Raw genomic sequence first — 18,162 nt, 5'->3', positions numbered from 1 at the left:
ACTCACTCCAAGAACCGTATAATTAGAAATATGCATATAAATATGCTACGATGAGATAGCTGACTTCATCTAACTAGCAAATGTTGTCCAGGCTACGTTGGTGATACAGTTTTTTTTAATGTGTATGATATTTTTGTCATGCGATTTTAAAGCTGGTCCTACAACCGCATCCAAGAATAACATGCAGCTTATCTCAGAACTGTCGGTGAAAATTATTCTTGGAGCTAGGTTTAATTGAGCTGCATTCTAAAGAGGTGCAATTTCACAATTTGTGTATATTTTCTAAGTTCACTATTTTGTCATGTGTTGAGAAAAACACAGATTTTAAAATTACATGGTCTAATATTTACATTTAGCATAACTGCAACATTAATTTTTCGTTTTTTTTTTTAAAGACTCGAAAGGACTTGAAATTCAAAGTTTCAGACTTGTGACTTGACTCGGACTTTTACACCAGTGACTTGAGACTCGACTCTGACTTGCCTGACATTACTTGAGACTTGACTTGAGACTTGAGGATAAAGACTTGAGACTTACTTGAGACTTGCAAAACAATGACTTGGTCCCACCTCTGGTGACTACATTTAAAGTCCCCACTGTCACAGCTACACTCCTGCCTTTTCTTCTCTCATGCTGCCTCCGAATAGCCCTTCGACTGCTAATGATGGAATTACAATGATATTGGTACAGTCAATTTCTTATATTGTAACATTATTAACTGAATGATAACAAAGTTTATTTGTTTGTTTGTTCATTTGTTTGGGGGTTTTTTTGGGGGGGGGGGGGTAATTAAGATTTACTGGGAAAAAAAACATTTTAAAGGAGAAAAATAATCCACTCTTTGAAATTGTGAGGCATTTATTTTTTCATTTAGTTTTTATTTCATTTTCAGTTCTGAACATGACAGCATGACCGCATGTACAATACAACACTGAACGAAGAGGTTTCTAGAGTAATTTCAACACATAAACACACTTTGCAAACTTTCCAAGCTATTAACATTTCCCATTCCCAGTCCCTCCTCTCCTGCTTCCCGTTGAACATGTTTCTGTTAAGGGGACCTATTACTCTTACCAATCTTTTTTTGTTATCCTTATGCACAGATATAGCTTTGCATTGTCCAAGCTAGATTGTGGGGCATTTTATCTCATGTTTTTTTATGCTCCCTCCTTTCCCAGTTTCCTCTGATTGGCCAGCTTTCAGAAGCCTGCAAAGGGGCATCCAGTGCCTTGTAAACATCCTTCTTGTTCCTTTTGGGCGTCAGCTGCCAATTTTTTTTAATATAAATTATTCATTTTCTCTTCAGTTTAAAGCTTGAGCATTCTGCTTTCAGCGATTAATTTTATGTATGTTTGCCTAAGTATTTGATCCTTTGCTATACATGAACAACAACCATTAATACATTACACATATGACATAAAGTAAAGCAAAGAATAACAGGTCCCCTTTCATTCTTAGCAGGTAGGTAAACTTCTGCATTGAACAACTATCTCCGACCATCTCATACTTTTGTTTCCCTGAAGGATCAGCTTTACATTATAGCATTCTTGCTAGCTATTAGCAAGGTTTTCACCAAACATTTGTGCTTTCTCTCTGTTTCACCTTCTCAACAGCTGGTTATATATTACACATGTAAAGCTTTAGTTTAGTTAAACATGAGAATGGTTGACCTCTAAGGTGCCGCAAAGCCTCTAAAACTGCTGCTGAGTCGCTACAGTAGTTGCTTTTGATTTGGTGAGTTTAAGAAGAAACTAGCTAGATATTCCCAACTAAACTGTTGCACTTTGTGCTGCAGAGATTTCAGGCAGATTCACATTTTCTGATATGCGCTTACCACCAGCCCTCAAACAAGCAGAATAAGTGGATGAACAGTCCTCACCTCTTTCATTAAAGCTCTCACATTAGTAAGTATATGAAGAGATATGGATTTTTGGGCCATTTATTGTACACTTTGAGGTTTTTAATTACATAGAAAGATTAAAAACTTGTGTTCCTTTCTCCTTTCTGTAGTATAAGAAAGTGTAGTGGGGGGAAACTTTTACCCAGTTTACCCAAAACAGCACAATAATTAATTAACCTCCTAGGACCTGGCGTCCACATATGTGGACATCACATTTTTTTGTTGTCTAGACCAAAATATAAAATTTTGCTCTACAAGGGCCTGATATCCACTTACGAGGACATTAGACTGCCACTGTTCTATCAAAATTTAAAGCGAATGTGCTCGTATGTGGATCTCATTTTTCTCAGAAACAAAAATCAGGCAAAAAAAAAAAATCATTTAATTCTTTGTTTTTACATTCATCAGGTCCCAATGAGCCCAAATAGCAAAGAGAAAATATAAATGCATGCCATGAAAAAGTTCGGGTCTTAGGAGGTTAATGATCAATTATGTCATCCAAAAAACAATATTATACTTCATTTCCATTAAAACTTTTACTTGTGGCCAAATATGGTAGTACTCATTCAAAAGCCATAATATCAAGTGGGAAAATGGTCATAAATAAATAGGCTAGTGATTAATTAGCATTAATATTAATGATAAGATCAATGATTAATGAATATAAAAATAAAATAATAGTAATAATAATACTGGCACCAGAAAGAGATGCCCTGAATGACTGAAGATGAACAAAAATGGAACCGAAATCCTTCCATTCGCTGTAGGTTAGCCGGTCTTCATTATTTAGCAGTCTCCATCAAAACGTTCACCTTAAGTAAACTTAAAGACAGAATAATATGTACACAGAATTTATATTTTCAACATAGTTTTCCCACTAAAATGTCCGTCCCAGCTAGCGAACAAACAAAGCCACACAAAGAGCACAGGCACTTGATGTTCTTTTCAGGATGCAACAAAGCAGATGCTGCCAGTTAAACTGGAGTAAAAGGATGTCACCAAAAAAGAAACAGTATTTTCTCCACTTCACATTCTGCAACCATGCACGAAGAATTTAAAGAAGACCTTTGAAAAAGACCTCTAAGCAAGGGCATGGATATTACTCAGCACATGACTCACACCATAATAAGATGAAGAGTGACAAACAGAAGATTAAAAAAAAAAAACAGGGAAAAAATAAAACAGATGGCACATACACTGTAACCACAGCCACTGATGCGACCACCCAGCCCTCCTCGAGGCTTAGCAGGTGCCGGTGGTGCTTACAGTGGTGTAGCTGAACTTGGACATTGAGGTCGCCATTGATGCGCCCATGGAGGTGGCGTTGATGCCGTCTTCCCCACCTTCCCTCCCGCTGCACCAACAGCATTTGCGGCACAGACGGTTGCGACTGCAGCAGGCAAAAGTGGACAGCAGAGCCTTGCGAAAACGTGTGTTCATGAAGCAGTAAATGATGGGGTTGACACAGGCCGACGTGTAGGACAGGAGGTGGATGAAAGAGATGGGTGCTCCCGAGAGGGCTTTGGTGACAGACTTCATGTCAAAGGCTTTCCAGGTATTGACTGTGAACAAGGGCATCCAGCAGATGAAGAAGAGTGCTACAATCACCATCAGCATGCGGATGACGCGCCTCTTAGCCTGCAGCTTAGCCTCGGAGGTGTTGCTGCGGGCGCGCTCAGTCTTGACCTGCACGGTGCTAGATGAGGCAGAGAGGGTGGGAAGCTCCACAGAAGAGGAGGGCTTTTTGGATACCTGGATGTAGCAGCCATCATCATCGTCATTCGGCCCTGTCAAAGGTCTGTCTACACCATTTTTCTGGCCTGTAGAAGTACAGGGGGAAAGCGTAAGTTTGAGTCACCTTAAATCACGTGTCATTAACAGAAACAGGTGACACATGATTACAATACATCTTGGCTTCCTGCAGCTGACACAGCTGCAGACAGTTAGAAACACCCCACCTTCCCTCACTAACAACTGAAGTGGTTAAATTTCATAACACTGAACAAACCCTTTATGAGGAATTCCAGGGGTCGATAAATCTCCCGTTTCAACAACATTTAAGTATTAAACAGTTATCATAAATGCTATCCTGGCCAGCACACGTTAACATTAGCTGTTTAGCTATTAGCAATTACCCGGTAGCCACATTAGTTACCTGTTATCATAAACATAGCGGCTAGCAGACTGCAGTTAGATAGAAGATGAATTATTATTGCAGGCTGTATGAGTATGAGGCTATATGAGTCACGGATTAGTTATTGAGCCCTGACAAAATGGATTACAAACGAATGGAAAACCAGAGCATTCTCATTCCCAACGCGTCACATACCAACGTAACACACGGTCCAGCCGTGTATTGCAGCCTTAACCGAAACCTTAACCCTAACCTTAATTGTATCAGATAGTGTTTTCCAACGTGATTCATGATAAGAAGGTAAAATAAATGTACATGTGTGGATTCATTCCAAATGGTTCTCATGTTTTTGAAAGCGTAACATACCGACATTTTGACACATAGCGTCAGTATGTCCAGAGTTTGGAGAACTAATTTCACTATTTGTTTATTAGTAGGTTCTAAAAATATATTCTACCTCATGATCTTTAATGAAATAATCATCAAAATCAAAGTAATTTGTAAAATGAATAAAATTGTGGCTAGGATAGGCTCCACCCCTCTCTGCAACCCTGAATTGAATAATTCAGGGTTGCAGGGAGGGGTGTGTATAACCCATGTGAACAAGAACTAGTCAACGGCGGGGATGAAGAATTCCCTTTTAACAGGAAGAGATGTCAGACAGAAACCAGGCTTTCCTCTGATCTTAATCATGGATTAGCAGGTGTGTTTGGGTTTACTTCACATGCAGTGTTGGGTGTAACGTTTCCAAAGTTAAGCATTAATGACATTAGATTTCTCAGTAGTGTAACAATGTAATAAATTGCTTGGAGCACTTTAGCCTTCATTTCTGTTTGTTCACACTTCTACAGTGGAAACAATGTGGCAATGGCTTTGAAAGGTTCATTTCCATTCTTACACTCTTTCATCTTTTTAGAACACCTGAATGAAACACATTTAAACAAAATGACTGTGATGCCAACCAAAATGTGAAACCTGATTTGCAACGCACCGTCTGCTAGTGTCTGAAAATTGCATAATTATCCTGTAGCTTAAAATAACCCTAATCCAACTCTACACGATTCAACTCCATGTGGAATTCCATGCAAGGATGGAAGTTTATTTGGCTACGATCTATTTTCTTTTTTTATTTCAGTAATAAATTACCATCACTACTGAATTCTGTTTCACATGTTCCCCACCTTGATGAATCACACTCAAGACTGGACTCCATGGAAACTGGTGCTGCTGATACACACAGTTATAGCAGCAGTTATAATTGACCTAAAGTGACCGTATTTCAGCTATATCAGATATGTTTTTTTTCTGTTTCTGTTTAAATGGAGAATATCAGCCGCAAGACAACAACCCGAGTGGTTCCAAGGACAGTGGAGTATATTTTTGGATGGAACAGGTGCAGAACCTCCAGGTAGCAACAAAATATGTCATTCTCTGCTTGAGGCAGATTACACAAATGTCCCTTTGTATGTGTGTAGAAATATTTATTTGCTGCTGTTGCCTGGAAATGACAGTGTGCTATCTAAGTGCATAACAATAAAACTCAAGTAGGCACATGTTTATTTTCACAATAGCATATGTCTTATATTTACTAGCCATTTATAGTCGGGGAACATTTACTGGCCCTTCTGATTGTTTCCTGCCTTCCACATGTAATTTACGGCAGCCCCATTTGGGTCTGGAGAAAGTGATTTTTCATCTTCACTACAAGTTAAATCAATGCAAACAACAATCCTTTCACAATTGGATTAAATGTATAATGGATCTCACCAGTTGCCTCCTTGCTCTGGCCCAGCTCAAACTGAATGCCCCGGTAGAGCTCTCTGGAGATCAGACCATAGGCTATACTCATCACCACTCCCGGGATAAAGAACAGAATGAGCAGCAGCAGCACGTACCTGAAAACAGCCAGAATGGAATAAGAGGGGTGTAAAAATCACAGATTTGCAACTAAATCAGTCCTCAAAGCTGAAGAAATCCAGCTGAAAAATTTGCTTGTGAGCGTAACAGTTTTTCTCTTTGCCTCTGTATTGCCATGCACATCCAGGAGATGGGCTAAAGGCCCTACAGATGCTCCTCCCAACAGTTATCTTTACCCCCTTTGCTTCTTAGCAAAATGTACTGCAGCATCTCAGGTCAGTTCTGCAGCTCCTCTCTGCAGACCATGACCCCCCTCAGCACCCTGCAGTGTAACCCGTCTTTACACTCTGTTTTTCTTTGAGCTGTTTACCTCTGGTGATACTCTTGATGCTGCAGCGTTTGTATATATCACCAGTAGTGGGTTTTTTTTGGTTTTTTTGCCGCAGCCTTATTGGAAGACCAGAACAACAGTATGAAGTTTTAACTTACTTACTGTGCATGAAGACCAACTGGCATAATAATTACTACAAATTCTTTCCTTAAACACCTTTTTGAGATGCATGACACGACAGGGCTTTGCACCATGCTTTTTTCAGTGTCAATATCCCAACATATGTAGATTAGAAGATCATAGTGTAGAAAGTACTGTTTTTGTTTTGTCATCAATCAGTACAAGTTTGAGGATCTTAAGACATGTCTGAAAAACACTGGAAAAATACAATCCTTAGTTTGATAAGTTGGCGCTGAAGAATCCTGTCCGTACAGGACTATGTCATCTGCATAAAAATGTATTTTATATGTTTAGTTTTGCTTTACTTAGAAAAATGTTTGCTTTGCTTACAAAAAGACTATGATCACATCTCACCCAGTAAAAACTTGTTCAAAAGACAAATTTCTCAGTTTCTCAACATTTTCTACAGGTAAAAGGCAAAAATATCAAATATTACAAGTTATAAAACTAACCATCCATTCTTATGGCCATGGGTGGTGTCTAAAACATTGCCAACCACTATACTGCCAGGTATAAAATATAGTACATTTGAGTTAAATCTTTTTGGTAGCTGTCTTTTTTTTGTAGCTCCAGCACTGTGAAAAGATATTTGCCTGCTTCTTTATTTCTTAGTTTTTTGCACATTAGCCACACTAAAATATAAATCATTTCCAAAGCATCTCAATCTGATTTGACTCCGACTTTGACAAGGACACTCCAAAACCTTCATTTTGTTTTTCAAACCATTCACACCATTGCTGGTGTATTTCAGATCATTGACCCACTGTATAAGTGGGTGCACAAGTGCACTTGAGCTTCAGGGCATGAACTGATGGCTCGGTATTCTCCTTCAGGAGAATCATTTATATCATTGTCTGATAGAGAGCACAAATCATGGTTCCATCAATTATAACTAATTTGTATCAAGTCCTGAAGTAAGAAAGCAGCCCCGGCCCACTAGCACACTGCCACCACCATGTCTGACTGTTGGTGTGAGTTTTATGCCAAATGATGCATACGTCCCAAAAAGCTCATTTTTGGTTCTGCTCAATTTTTGTCTCACCAGTCCACAGAGTATCCCAGATGTTTTTTCCCCTCAAAGATGTGATTGAGTTCTTTTCAGTCAGCTGTGTTTTTCTCCTTAGAACCCTCCCATGAATGCCATTTTTGCTCAGATTCTTTCGTATTATTGAATCATGACCCTAACTAAGGCAAGTGAGGCATGTAGTTCTCTGGATGTTGTTCTGAGTTCTTTTGTGACCTCCTGGATAAGTCATCAGCATGGAGTTGGAGTAATTTTGGTAGGGTGACGACTCCTGGGAAGGTTAACACTGTTTGAATTGTTTTCACTTTTTGGATTAAAGCTCTGACTGTGGTTCACAGGACTTAGAAATGGCTCAACAAAGCCTTAGAGATGTCTTTCCCTTTCCTCACTAGATATCAGTGGCGTGCTTTTCAGTTGTTTCTTTAGATTATGACATGATGTGTTGCTTTTTGACATTTTTAGCCTATTTCGCTTTGTCAGACAGGTCCTGTTTAAATAGAAATCGGGCCTGGGTGAGGCTAGTGAAACTGAATCTCATCTCTCAGGTTTCAAAAAAATAGTGGTTAATAGCAGTTAATATATGACTTAAACAGGAAGTTAATTACTTTACCACCTCGGATCAGTTTGGTTTGGATAGTTTTTTTTTTCCTTAATAAATGAAATCATAATTTAAAAACTGAATTTTGTATTTACTCAGGCTATGTTTGTCTAGAATTAAAATTTCTTTGATGATCTGAAACATTTAAATGTGATAAAAGGCTGCAACTACTTTTCCACACTGTTTCAACTGCCATATTCAAACAACAACATATACATAATTCGGGGTTAAATTGAGCACAGTGCCACAGTGGTTTGCCTCACAGCAACAAGAGTTCAATTCCACTCTCCGGCCGGGGCTTCCTCCCACAGTCCAAAGACATGCAGTTAGTGGGGATAAGTTTATTGGAAACTCCAAATTGCCCATAGGTGTGAATGTGAGTGTGAATGGTTGTCTGTGTGTTAGCCCTGGATATGCGGCAGAGCCTGTTCTGAGAGGTACTGTAGCTGTAAACATGAGATCCAGCCTGTAGATACTATAAGGATAAAAGGTAGAATTTGGTGAGTGAATCTAATCAGCACCAAACTGCCTAGTACAGTATTATCACAAAATGAGTTTAGACCTACTTCAATTTGTTCTGCAAAACATTTCACAAAAACATAATTCAGCAGCACAGCATGCATAGATTCAATATCTGACTTAAAAACTTTAAAACGAATTAGAACAATGGATTTGGTGTGCAGTCCTAACTTTTGAAAATAACCTCTCATCTTCCTCTCCTGTGCGCAACACTAAGAGTGGGAAACTCAACATTCGCTAGCAGGCACGCTGTGCAACAAACTGCACCGACACAGTTTGTGTGTTTGGTCATGTTTGTCAAGCTGTTTGAAAAGTTCCAGTGGAAAGGACTTGGCACCTAAAAAAAATCAATTTATGCTTGCTTGTCTTCAGTAGCTCCTATCTGGATGCTGAGTATCATAGCATGACTGAAAAGTTTATTTTTTTTTTTTACATCTGCACCATAAACGCATCACTGGGAAGAGAAGGCCAAATGAATGCACTGAAGATGTAAGCAGCCCGTGGGCCAACAATATTTTCTTATTACTGTGCAAGTGTTTCCATACCGCCGCGGGAAGCAACAAGAGTCTGCAGCACAAGTAAGAATTGGTTCATTTGACAGTCATTCGCATTATTAACCTGTCTACAAGATTCTATTGCTCACTAATCGAAGGGGCCAGAATGCCATTCTGGATCATTTCAGCCCAGTTTAACACTTGTTTATAATTGCAATGGGATTAAAAAGTCCCAAACACACTTATGTCTCAATCATGTCTAATACTCAGTACCCCAGAACTGCTAAACACAAACTAGCTGGAAAGCTGTCTTAAGTGAAGGGTAAAGTGACCTTAAACAGCTTGAATCACACCGTTCATGAGTCGAATGAAAATTAGATAAATAAGCTACTAATGTTGTCCAGGTAGAAGCGTGTAGTTGTAAATGAGCATTTAGTACACATCAGCTGTTTGCTGCAGTTAGATAACTTGGTCATTTGAGATTAATAGCAAGAATCTCCACTCAAACCACTGAATAACGCCAATGATTTTAATTGTGTTCCACTTTAAACCAATGTGCGAGAGTTAAATATTAGAACTTTCTGTGTGGCTCTTATGCTGCTGATAAAAAAGGCTGTAAACTATTAAACCCAGAGTGTCCGGTTTGTATGTAAATGTGCACATATCATTTACAAATACAGTTAAAAGATTATCTAATTATTGGGGATGTTTTCAACTGATTTAGACTGGGTACACGAATGTTTTCTAATCACAGACGACAAAGAATACCAATCCCAGCTTTCTGCAGTGCTTAGATTGGTGGCACATCAAAGAAAAAGTTATGAACTGAGTGTAGAGCAAAAAAAAAGAAAAAAGCAGAGCAAAATGTTGACAGAGGAATTTCTGAGTAGTGCAAAAAGATTCAAAGGGCTTAGAGCCTCTGTCAGCTCTGTCACAGTATCTGACGGAAACCCCTCCGCACATATTCTGTGGAAGTCCTTCGACGCTCTGGAGCTTTGTTTGAAAGCTGCTGAGTTTTCCCACCTGAGACTGGAAAACCAGAGACTGTATTAGTGAATCGAATGAACGAATGTGTGTATTAGAGAGAGAGGAGAAGGTGGCGTGTACAAGTAAAGCAAAACAAGAGCACGCACAAGCAAGGTAATAAATAAATGGACCGACGCTGCGTAGATGCAGCCAGATCTCCCATTTGATTGGTAGTAATGAGAGTATGCTCTTCTTAACTGCCGGTGTCTGCGGTGCACATCAGTCAGCACATAAAAGCGACAGCACACAGGAAGAGGCCATGTTTCATTCATTGTCTGATATTCTAATGTCTGCTTGGGCAACTCTCTGAACTCAGCACTTCTCATTAAAAAAAATAATAAATAAATAAAGGCGTCTATCAGCTGGCAGTTTAATACTGTGGAAAATCTGTTAGACAAAAGCTGTGTGGAAGTGACCACGCGGGAGTGTGGAAACAGCATTTAAAAACAGCAGTAGTGGATCTGCGCTTGTTTTGCCTCAAAGGGAAAACCCAGATGGGTAGAGCTGAAGCAGAGGGAAAAAAACATGTTGAATATTCATAGCTACCTCTTTTCCCACATCACCTGAAAGCAACATGATTATCAAGCAGGAAAGATGCGTTTGGCTCGCATTAATCATCAAAGAAAATGATGGTGCATATGTCATAAATTTCTTTTGCACTTTTAATTTCCAGTCCTGTTCAGTCAGAGCTGGAAAGCACTAACTCAGCTAATAGTGCACCTGCTGGAGGGTTGCCACAAAGCAGGAGGCTCTTTTTTTAATGTAAAAGGCTTTATTATTCAGACCAGAAAGTAAATGAGCAAAGCATAGCAGTGTTCAGAAAATAAAACACTGATTGGATTAAGTCAGACTACAGGTGTCACTCGCCTCTGTCAGTGCGCCGCAGGGCAGCTGTGGCTACAATGTAGCTTGCTATCACCAGTGTGTGAATGTGTGTGTGAATGGGTGAATGACTGAATGTAGTGTAAAGCACTTTGGGGTCCTTAGGAACTAAGTAAAGCGCTATACAAATGCAGGCCATTTACCGTTTACAGGTGTTCACGGCGCCAAAAACTTGAAGGTTATCAGAAACGAACACGTGTAACAGCAGCAAGTAGTCAAGTCAAAAGTTCTCCAACTAAACTAAACAACCGACTCTATAAAGGAAGATTCTAACCTACATGTTTCAGGGTTCAACTCGCTTGCTTTTCATTTGCTCTGCGTGGCGTTTTTCTGTCACCATTTTGGTGTTTTGAAACCAAAAACTCTGACGTTATAATGACAATAACCGAGGCAATTCAATATTAATAGAAACCATTTTCCTAAAATGTAACTGCAGGTCACTCTGGTGACCCGTGTGCCCTATCTCTTGCCTAATGACAGCTGGGAAAGGTTTCAAGCGGTTGAGGAATTGGTTGGATGGTTTGATGGATGGAGGTCATAATAACAGCTTGCATTAATGACTCATTCAGTTGGATTCCAGGGAAGGAAATTAGAGGCAATTTTTAAAAAAACAAAACAGATAAACTGTAGAGTTATTTGGGCCAATAGACCCTGGCAGTAAATCCTAAAACAGATTTACAATGAAACAAAGAGCCCTTTTGAAATGTTTAAATGTTGCATTTACAATGCAGCACACAGTCATAAATTATCAAGGATTGTCAAGCTAATTTAATATTTGTGAATGATGCAAAATATAGTTTAAAAGCAAACATTTTCCCTCAAACGCATTCTCGCCCATGTAGGCCAACGTGATCAGTGAGCTGACGCTTTAGACTGGCCTTACCCCAGAATGCTGAAGTCCTGAAGTCCCAGATTTTTACTCATAACATGGCGTATGGATTTTCTTCACCATCAGTTACAGTGAAATATGCTGTGTTAGGCAAAAGACACCTGCTGCAGACAGATTATCTACAGGCACAGCACCGATGATGAGGCTGATGATGATTACTGTTTTGAGTGCATGAATCCTTTCAAGTAAGCACACAATATTTAGTCATATAGCACTTCACAGACAAGAGTCAAAGAGTGCTTTACAGTGTTTTAAAGGTTAGAGTCACTAAAAATGTCTGGTATCATTACCATCTTGAGGGTTGTTTTTGGCAGTTTTCCCTTTGGGAATATTCTTCAAAAATACTTAGCATATCTCACGGCTCTTTATTTTTGCCCATTTATATACTATAATCAAACCCACAGAGGCTGATGCTCCAGAATACTTAACAAGCCAAATTTATTGCTTTTTAATTAGCACAACAGTTTTCAGTTGTGCAATCATGATCAATTTGGTCTTTCACGTGATCAAATAGCATTAGGGAACCCAATGTGTCACTGAAAAAAAGGCGTGATGGCTGTTTCTAGGCCTACACAGATTAAACCATTCAGTCATTAAACCATTAATGATTTTATAATGATTGATTACATCTGTTTGTTTTCTTAGCCACTCACTCAATCCAGGGTTGTTGGGGGTGGCTGGAGCGTGTCCCAGCTGTCTCTGGGCAAGACCCAGGGTATGTCCCAGTCAGGTTGCTAGTCCATCACAGGGCCAACACAGACACAAAGAAACCATTACAGCTGATGTAGCAGTTACATGGATGTCTTTGGATTGTGGGAGGAAGCACACGGAGAAAACCCATGGAAGCGCAGGGAGAGCATGGACGCTCCACACAGAAAGGCCCGGCCAGCTGGCAGATTCAAACCCTTGCTGTGAGGCAACAGTGCGAACAACTGTTCCACTGTGTCATAATCATTATTTTCCATTCACAACAATTTTGGTCAATTTAATTTTTAAATTAGAGAAAAAAAATATGCTTTTCTTTCAAAAATGAGGACATCTGAGAATGATCCCAAGCTTTCCAGCAGTAGTTTATGTTAAGATCAAAAGGGGGCTCTTCAAAACTCTTCAAATGGCTACAAAGGATATTTGTTCAGCTTTATTTATATCTCAGATTTTAGTGGGACGATAAGGTCGAGAACTTAATACATTTTCAAATTGTCTCTAAGGTTGTGGATTTTAGCTGTATGGTTATGCATCTGAAAACTACTAAAACAAAAAAAAGAAGAATTAACAAATTAATTGCAAGAGTCATCTTTAAATAAAATTGTAAAATCTAGCTATGCTTTGCTTTATTAAGTCTGAGATAGAAGCAGAGATTGTACATAAAAAGAAATCCACCATAGTTTCACTGAGTAGGAAGTGAAGTCCCATGGCGAAGCCTCCAGCAGAATTTATGGTACCACATTAGTCTATGTAGTTTTTGGCTCCCAGAGTGATGCCTGTGTGCAGAACTTAACCTGCCATTGATAATGTTTTGCGTTGGTAGAATGCTAACTGGTTGAAGAAGTGCTTGAACAGGAAAGGGAGTGACAGCGCACACCTTCACGAGGAAGAAGTGCAAAATGATAATAACGATCAACATATTACACTGGCTATAGTGAAGAGCTGTCATTATTATTAACACAGTTTCACGATAGAGAAAATCTGTTCTTTCGTGACTTTTATTCCGGCTGTGGCAAGAGCTAAATTGAAAGGCCAACAACAGAACAACAAGTTTTTTTGCAGTTGCATTGAATGTTAGATAGAAAGCACTTAGGCATAGAAAAGAGTGCCTTTATGAATAACATGCTTTGAGTGCTCTAGTAGAGTAGAAAAGTAATGTAATGTGAGAACCAGTCCATTTACCAATCACCTAAGTCACCTACAGATAGCTATTAAAAGGAATGCAGATGTGCAACACTAACATAGGCTTCTGTTTTAGACCCAAATCTTGCACTCGTTTATCTACTGAAAATCAGAGCTCTGATCTGAATAGTTGATCAGCTGTAATTTAGATACGATTTAGATGTATTTTAGGCCTAAATAAAGGTCCGATGCTGATAATGAAAAATCGATAGAGTCAAAGACACTCCATTCATAATGTTAGAACCATACAGTTTCCTTTTTAATGCAAAATGTTATCTGCTCAGATCAAAACGTGGAGTGAATAATGAATAAGATTAGTCATCGTTTCAGAGTACTTTTTGCAACTTTGTCAGTGAACATGATGTGTAAGTGCAAATATATACTTTGCTTGACTTTGACTTTTAACCACTTTATGGCTCTTTTATGGATCTCAGCCTAAAAATGGCTGCTTCGGTGATTAGGTGTCCATTTCATCTAGCGAAAGCTAGATTGTGTTATCTCTTAGGAAGCTTTAACCCCTGACAATGAATTAAAAGTTGAAATGCGCTTGTACTCTGTGACATGGAAACTTTTGACATCTGAGTCTTGATTGTCTTCTCCTTCCTCCTCCACCTCCTCACTGAGCAGGCTAATTAACTGCTCTCCCACTGCCTCGTCTTTCTCAGTGAAGCTTAAGAGCTTGATAGACAGTCAGAGAAAAGAGAATTCGTCAGTGTTCCACCACAAAAGGCTGTCAAAAAGAGAGAAAAAGAGATGTACAAGTTCTGGCCATGTTCATCTTCTTCTTCACTTTAATTGCACCATCGTACAGAATCCAAAGTTTTCACAGACAGATCTATAAAAATCCCTGAGTAGTATATCCCAAGAGGATTTAACGTGTCTTCTCTGAGGTGGTATCCATCTATTTGGGGGAGCTTTTGAACAAGAAAGCTGGTTTTACTGGCCTTTAGAGAGCTATAGATGAATAGATGAATTTCCTAATGTGGAGCAATCCAGACTGTAACGGCAATAATCGGTTCTCTCTTGACCTTCTCATAAGATTTGCTCTTCCCTCTTTCTAAGCAAAGAGTAGGTAAAGAAGAAATTATTGCATTAATTTAAAAAGACAGTGAAATGATCACACTGAGGGTAGACACATTATCTGCAGAATATTTGTGTAATAATGTAGTTATTTCCTTTTTTTCCTAGTGCCTCCATTTATTGGTATAACCCCTGCTAAGCTACAAAAGTGATCCATCTCATATTGGCTCTCAACAGGAACTGCCTGCTCACTAATTTTGTCTTATAAAACTTTCACCTACTGATTTCATTCATTTTTCAAACACCCACTCCATAGCCACCTTAGCAACTTCAGCCCGGGGGCTCATTTCTAAAATGACAAGAATTTAAGAGCCTTCTCTTTTTTCATCCCTCTCACATTTCTTTCTGGCCAAAGAGAAAATCCACCAAACGCTTGGACACAGCAGCATTTATAACTGTGAAACTGATCACCAAATTAATTTCATTTTAAGCACCCTCACATTCTGTGAATCTGTTCAAAGGGTTAAAGTAGATTTGTACAAAGTTATCGTGTCCAGTTTGACTTCATTTTAAAATTAACACTTGCAGCTTGAAAGAAGAAATGTTTAAAGACAGTTAGACCTGACGGTTTTTAACAATAATGCTAAAGTACTGTCAGATTTGCAAACAAGCTAAAAACAAACAAACAATCCAGTTAGCAAGCTAGGGGGACTTTTCAAAAAGCGATTAAATTGTAAAAAAAGTTCAAAAAATGTAACACTGTACTTTCTTGGCACCATAGAAATGTACTATGCACAACACTGGCTTTGCTCATAGGAGAAGAATTGTTTGAAGATAGAAAACAGGAGTTTATAATAGAAATGTGTCTCGAGCAGTGTTGGTCAAGTTACTTGAAAAAAGTAATCAGTAACTAATTACTGATTACTTCCCCAAAAAAGTAATCCCATTACTTTACTGATTACTTATTTTCAAAAGTAATTAATTACTTAGTTACTTAGTTACTTTTTAAAAACACGATTTACAACCTGAGTAGGTGATAAAGCGATAGATCTTTCAGCCCAATTCTACTTTTTCTACATAATCCATCATACAAAATGTAATCAAATGGAAAAGTCTCTTTTTAAAACTTGTTTTATCAGTTTTAATCTTTCAACTTTATGCATCAAGCAAAAATTTAATTATATGCAACATTCTCTGACTTGAATAAATTAGTTTAACATTTAAACCTATTTTCTGCACATTCCAGCACATAAAATAAAATATTTTTTGTGTTTACACTCAGTCTTTCAAATAGATGCAAGTAAAACACAGCAGAAAATAAATAAAGTCAAAGACTAGCGGTCCTGTTGCTCTATTTTCACCTGTAAAGCAGGACTGCGGTAGGCGGAGGTTTACCCTGGTGCAGGTGTGCCGCGGTCAGTTGAAGAATCTGCGAGTTTCTTTGTGAATTTCCCATTACGTCGTTGCGCACTCGGTGCTTGCTTGGAAGTTCAGGGGTTTTTTTCGCTGTAAAAAGAAGTTTTCTTCCCACGCACGATGGACGCTAATGTTTTTGTCACTTTTTATGGAATCAAACTCAAAGTAAGGTCAGTACTTCCACGCTTTAAATGCTGCACGCTCATACTCTCTCCCGCACTCGATATATGATCCATTCTTGATCTGCACACAGCTGTTGTCACTAACGGCGCACTCGCTTACGTCACTGTCATGAGACATTCTCGCAAAAAATCACGGTTTTAGTAATCTAATACGGTTCTGCCCAAATAGCAAAATCACATTAAATTAATGTTGTTTTTTTCATCCAAATCATCATTATGGTCAAGATTGAAATCTCAATGCTAAATAAATATCAAATCAAAGTTAAAATATTGATGAAACCTGACAGTGTAATAGTAATGCCATAGGAAAAATATTGATTCAAAGTTGTCCTGTTATAATTACCTACTGAAAAGACTTTGATCTATAGTTGACCAGATTATACTGACAGGAGATGGATTTGTAGTTGACAGGAAAATTGTATTGAAATGTCATCAATTTATAGTCGAAAACTTGATTCCCAAAAAGTTGATTCTGTTTATCTGGACGCAACGTTTTCAGTAAAAGAAACTTTTAGTTACTTCTTCTTGATCACAAATTACATAATTCCACTTAATGTAAGTGAGAATCCAAGAATTTCCACACTTTTGGAAGCAAAGCCATGGAAACTGTATTCCATTTCCATTGCATTCATATTTTACTCACTCTCCCTGTCAAGGTTGTGAAGACATCACACCAAATAATTGTAATGCATGTGAAGTCTTGCTTTTCACAGACGCTGGCAAGAGTTTATCTATTGAGAATGGTAGATATTATTGCTTTAAAATAGCTGGCAGTCATCATTTCCAAACTAGTCATCCAGCCCACACAGATATTTTTTTCTTTACATAAAGATATGTCTGATAAACTGATTATAGACCATGATTTTTTTCACCCATCTTTTATATTTCTTTCTCCGGCGGCAAATAGTTTAACATAACATGTTAATAAGCACTTACCAGGCCTGCTCAGATTGTGGATTGGGCCAGTCCAAGCGGCACATGCGGCCCACAGTACCATTATGCCTTGGGAAAGACTTGAGAGTACTAAACACCGGATAGGGCACCATGATTAATAATGACACCACCCAGGTAGCAGCGATGACGCGATAGGCGTGAGATCGGGTCTGCCATGCACGGGATTTCAGTGGGTTACAGATGGCACTGTATCTTTCGATAGCAATGGCCACCAGGCTGAAGGTGGAGATGCTGACGGAGACTCCTGGAAGAGAAAATAAATGAGACTAAGAAAACATTTGCAAAGCCAGTCGACTCACTTCTTATACACAAAGAGACACATTGTTGCAAAATTTACATTCTACGTTCGTACTTCTCAATAGATAAATCATTTGGTTATCCTTCAGTTTGGACTCTCCACAAGATTCTCCGGGTGCCACCCTGAGATACTGAAAAACATCTGAACTGAACTAAAAGCATAAAGTGAAAAAGAAGGCAGACATATTTGTTCATTCATTTGACTGAAAACATGCTTTACTCCTGACTTTTAAGTGGTACACCTGGCAAAATCGCTCTACATCATGTTAAAATTGCATTTAACATTTTGTATTGTTATGCTTAATTGGATCCCCTGTGTCCACAAGAGGAAAACATGAGAAAGAGAATATTACCTGAATTATTTTTATGACATAACCCATCCCCTTGGAATATCTCACAAAATGTGCCATCACTTTTACTCAGTATAACAAATATCAACCTGTTGACAAGAAACATGTCCATGTACTAATGGCACATTTTGGAAATAGAGCAGTACTAAGCACATACATTTAAGTCTAATATTTGCTCATCTTTTAGTTAACACTAACAAACAAATTGTTTGTTTAAACATG

The 18,162-nt window shown here is 38.6% G+C and overlaps 1 protein-coding gene across 2 annotated transcripts in view; it reads right to left on the bottom strand.

Annotated features, from left to right (window-relative positions):
- Window positions 1-2,310: 2,310 nt before the first annotated feature.
- Window positions 2,311-18,162, bottom strand: part of LOC120723503 (cholecystokinin receptor-like) — a 57,144-nt gene continuing 41,292 nt past the window's right edge. For both annotated transcript variants that reach the window (XM_040014983.1, XM_040014984.1), the window contains exons 3-5: window positions 17,276-17,537; window positions 5,802-5,929; window positions 2,311-3,720 (exon numbers count right to left, since the gene is read on the bottom strand). In XM_040014983.1, the coding sequence (XP_039870917.1) occupies window positions 3,143-3,720; window positions 5,802-5,929; window positions 17,276-17,537 (968 nt within the window). In that variant the 3' untranslated portion in view covers window positions 2,311-3,142. The remainder of the gene's footprint in view (window positions 3,721-5,801; window positions 5,930-17,275; window positions 17,538-18,162) is intronic.

The sequence above is a fragment of the Simochromis diagramma genome, unplaced genomic scaffold (genome assembly GCF_900408965.1).
Source record: "Simochromis diagramma unplaced genomic scaffold, fSimDia1.1 OVJJ01000680.1, whole genome shotgun sequence".
NCBI classification, from domain to species: domain Eukaryota; kingdom Metazoa; phylum Chordata; class Actinopteri; order Cichliformes; family Cichlidae; genus Simochromis; species Simochromis diagramma.
This window is presented reverse-complemented; position numbering and strand designations above follow the sequence as displayed.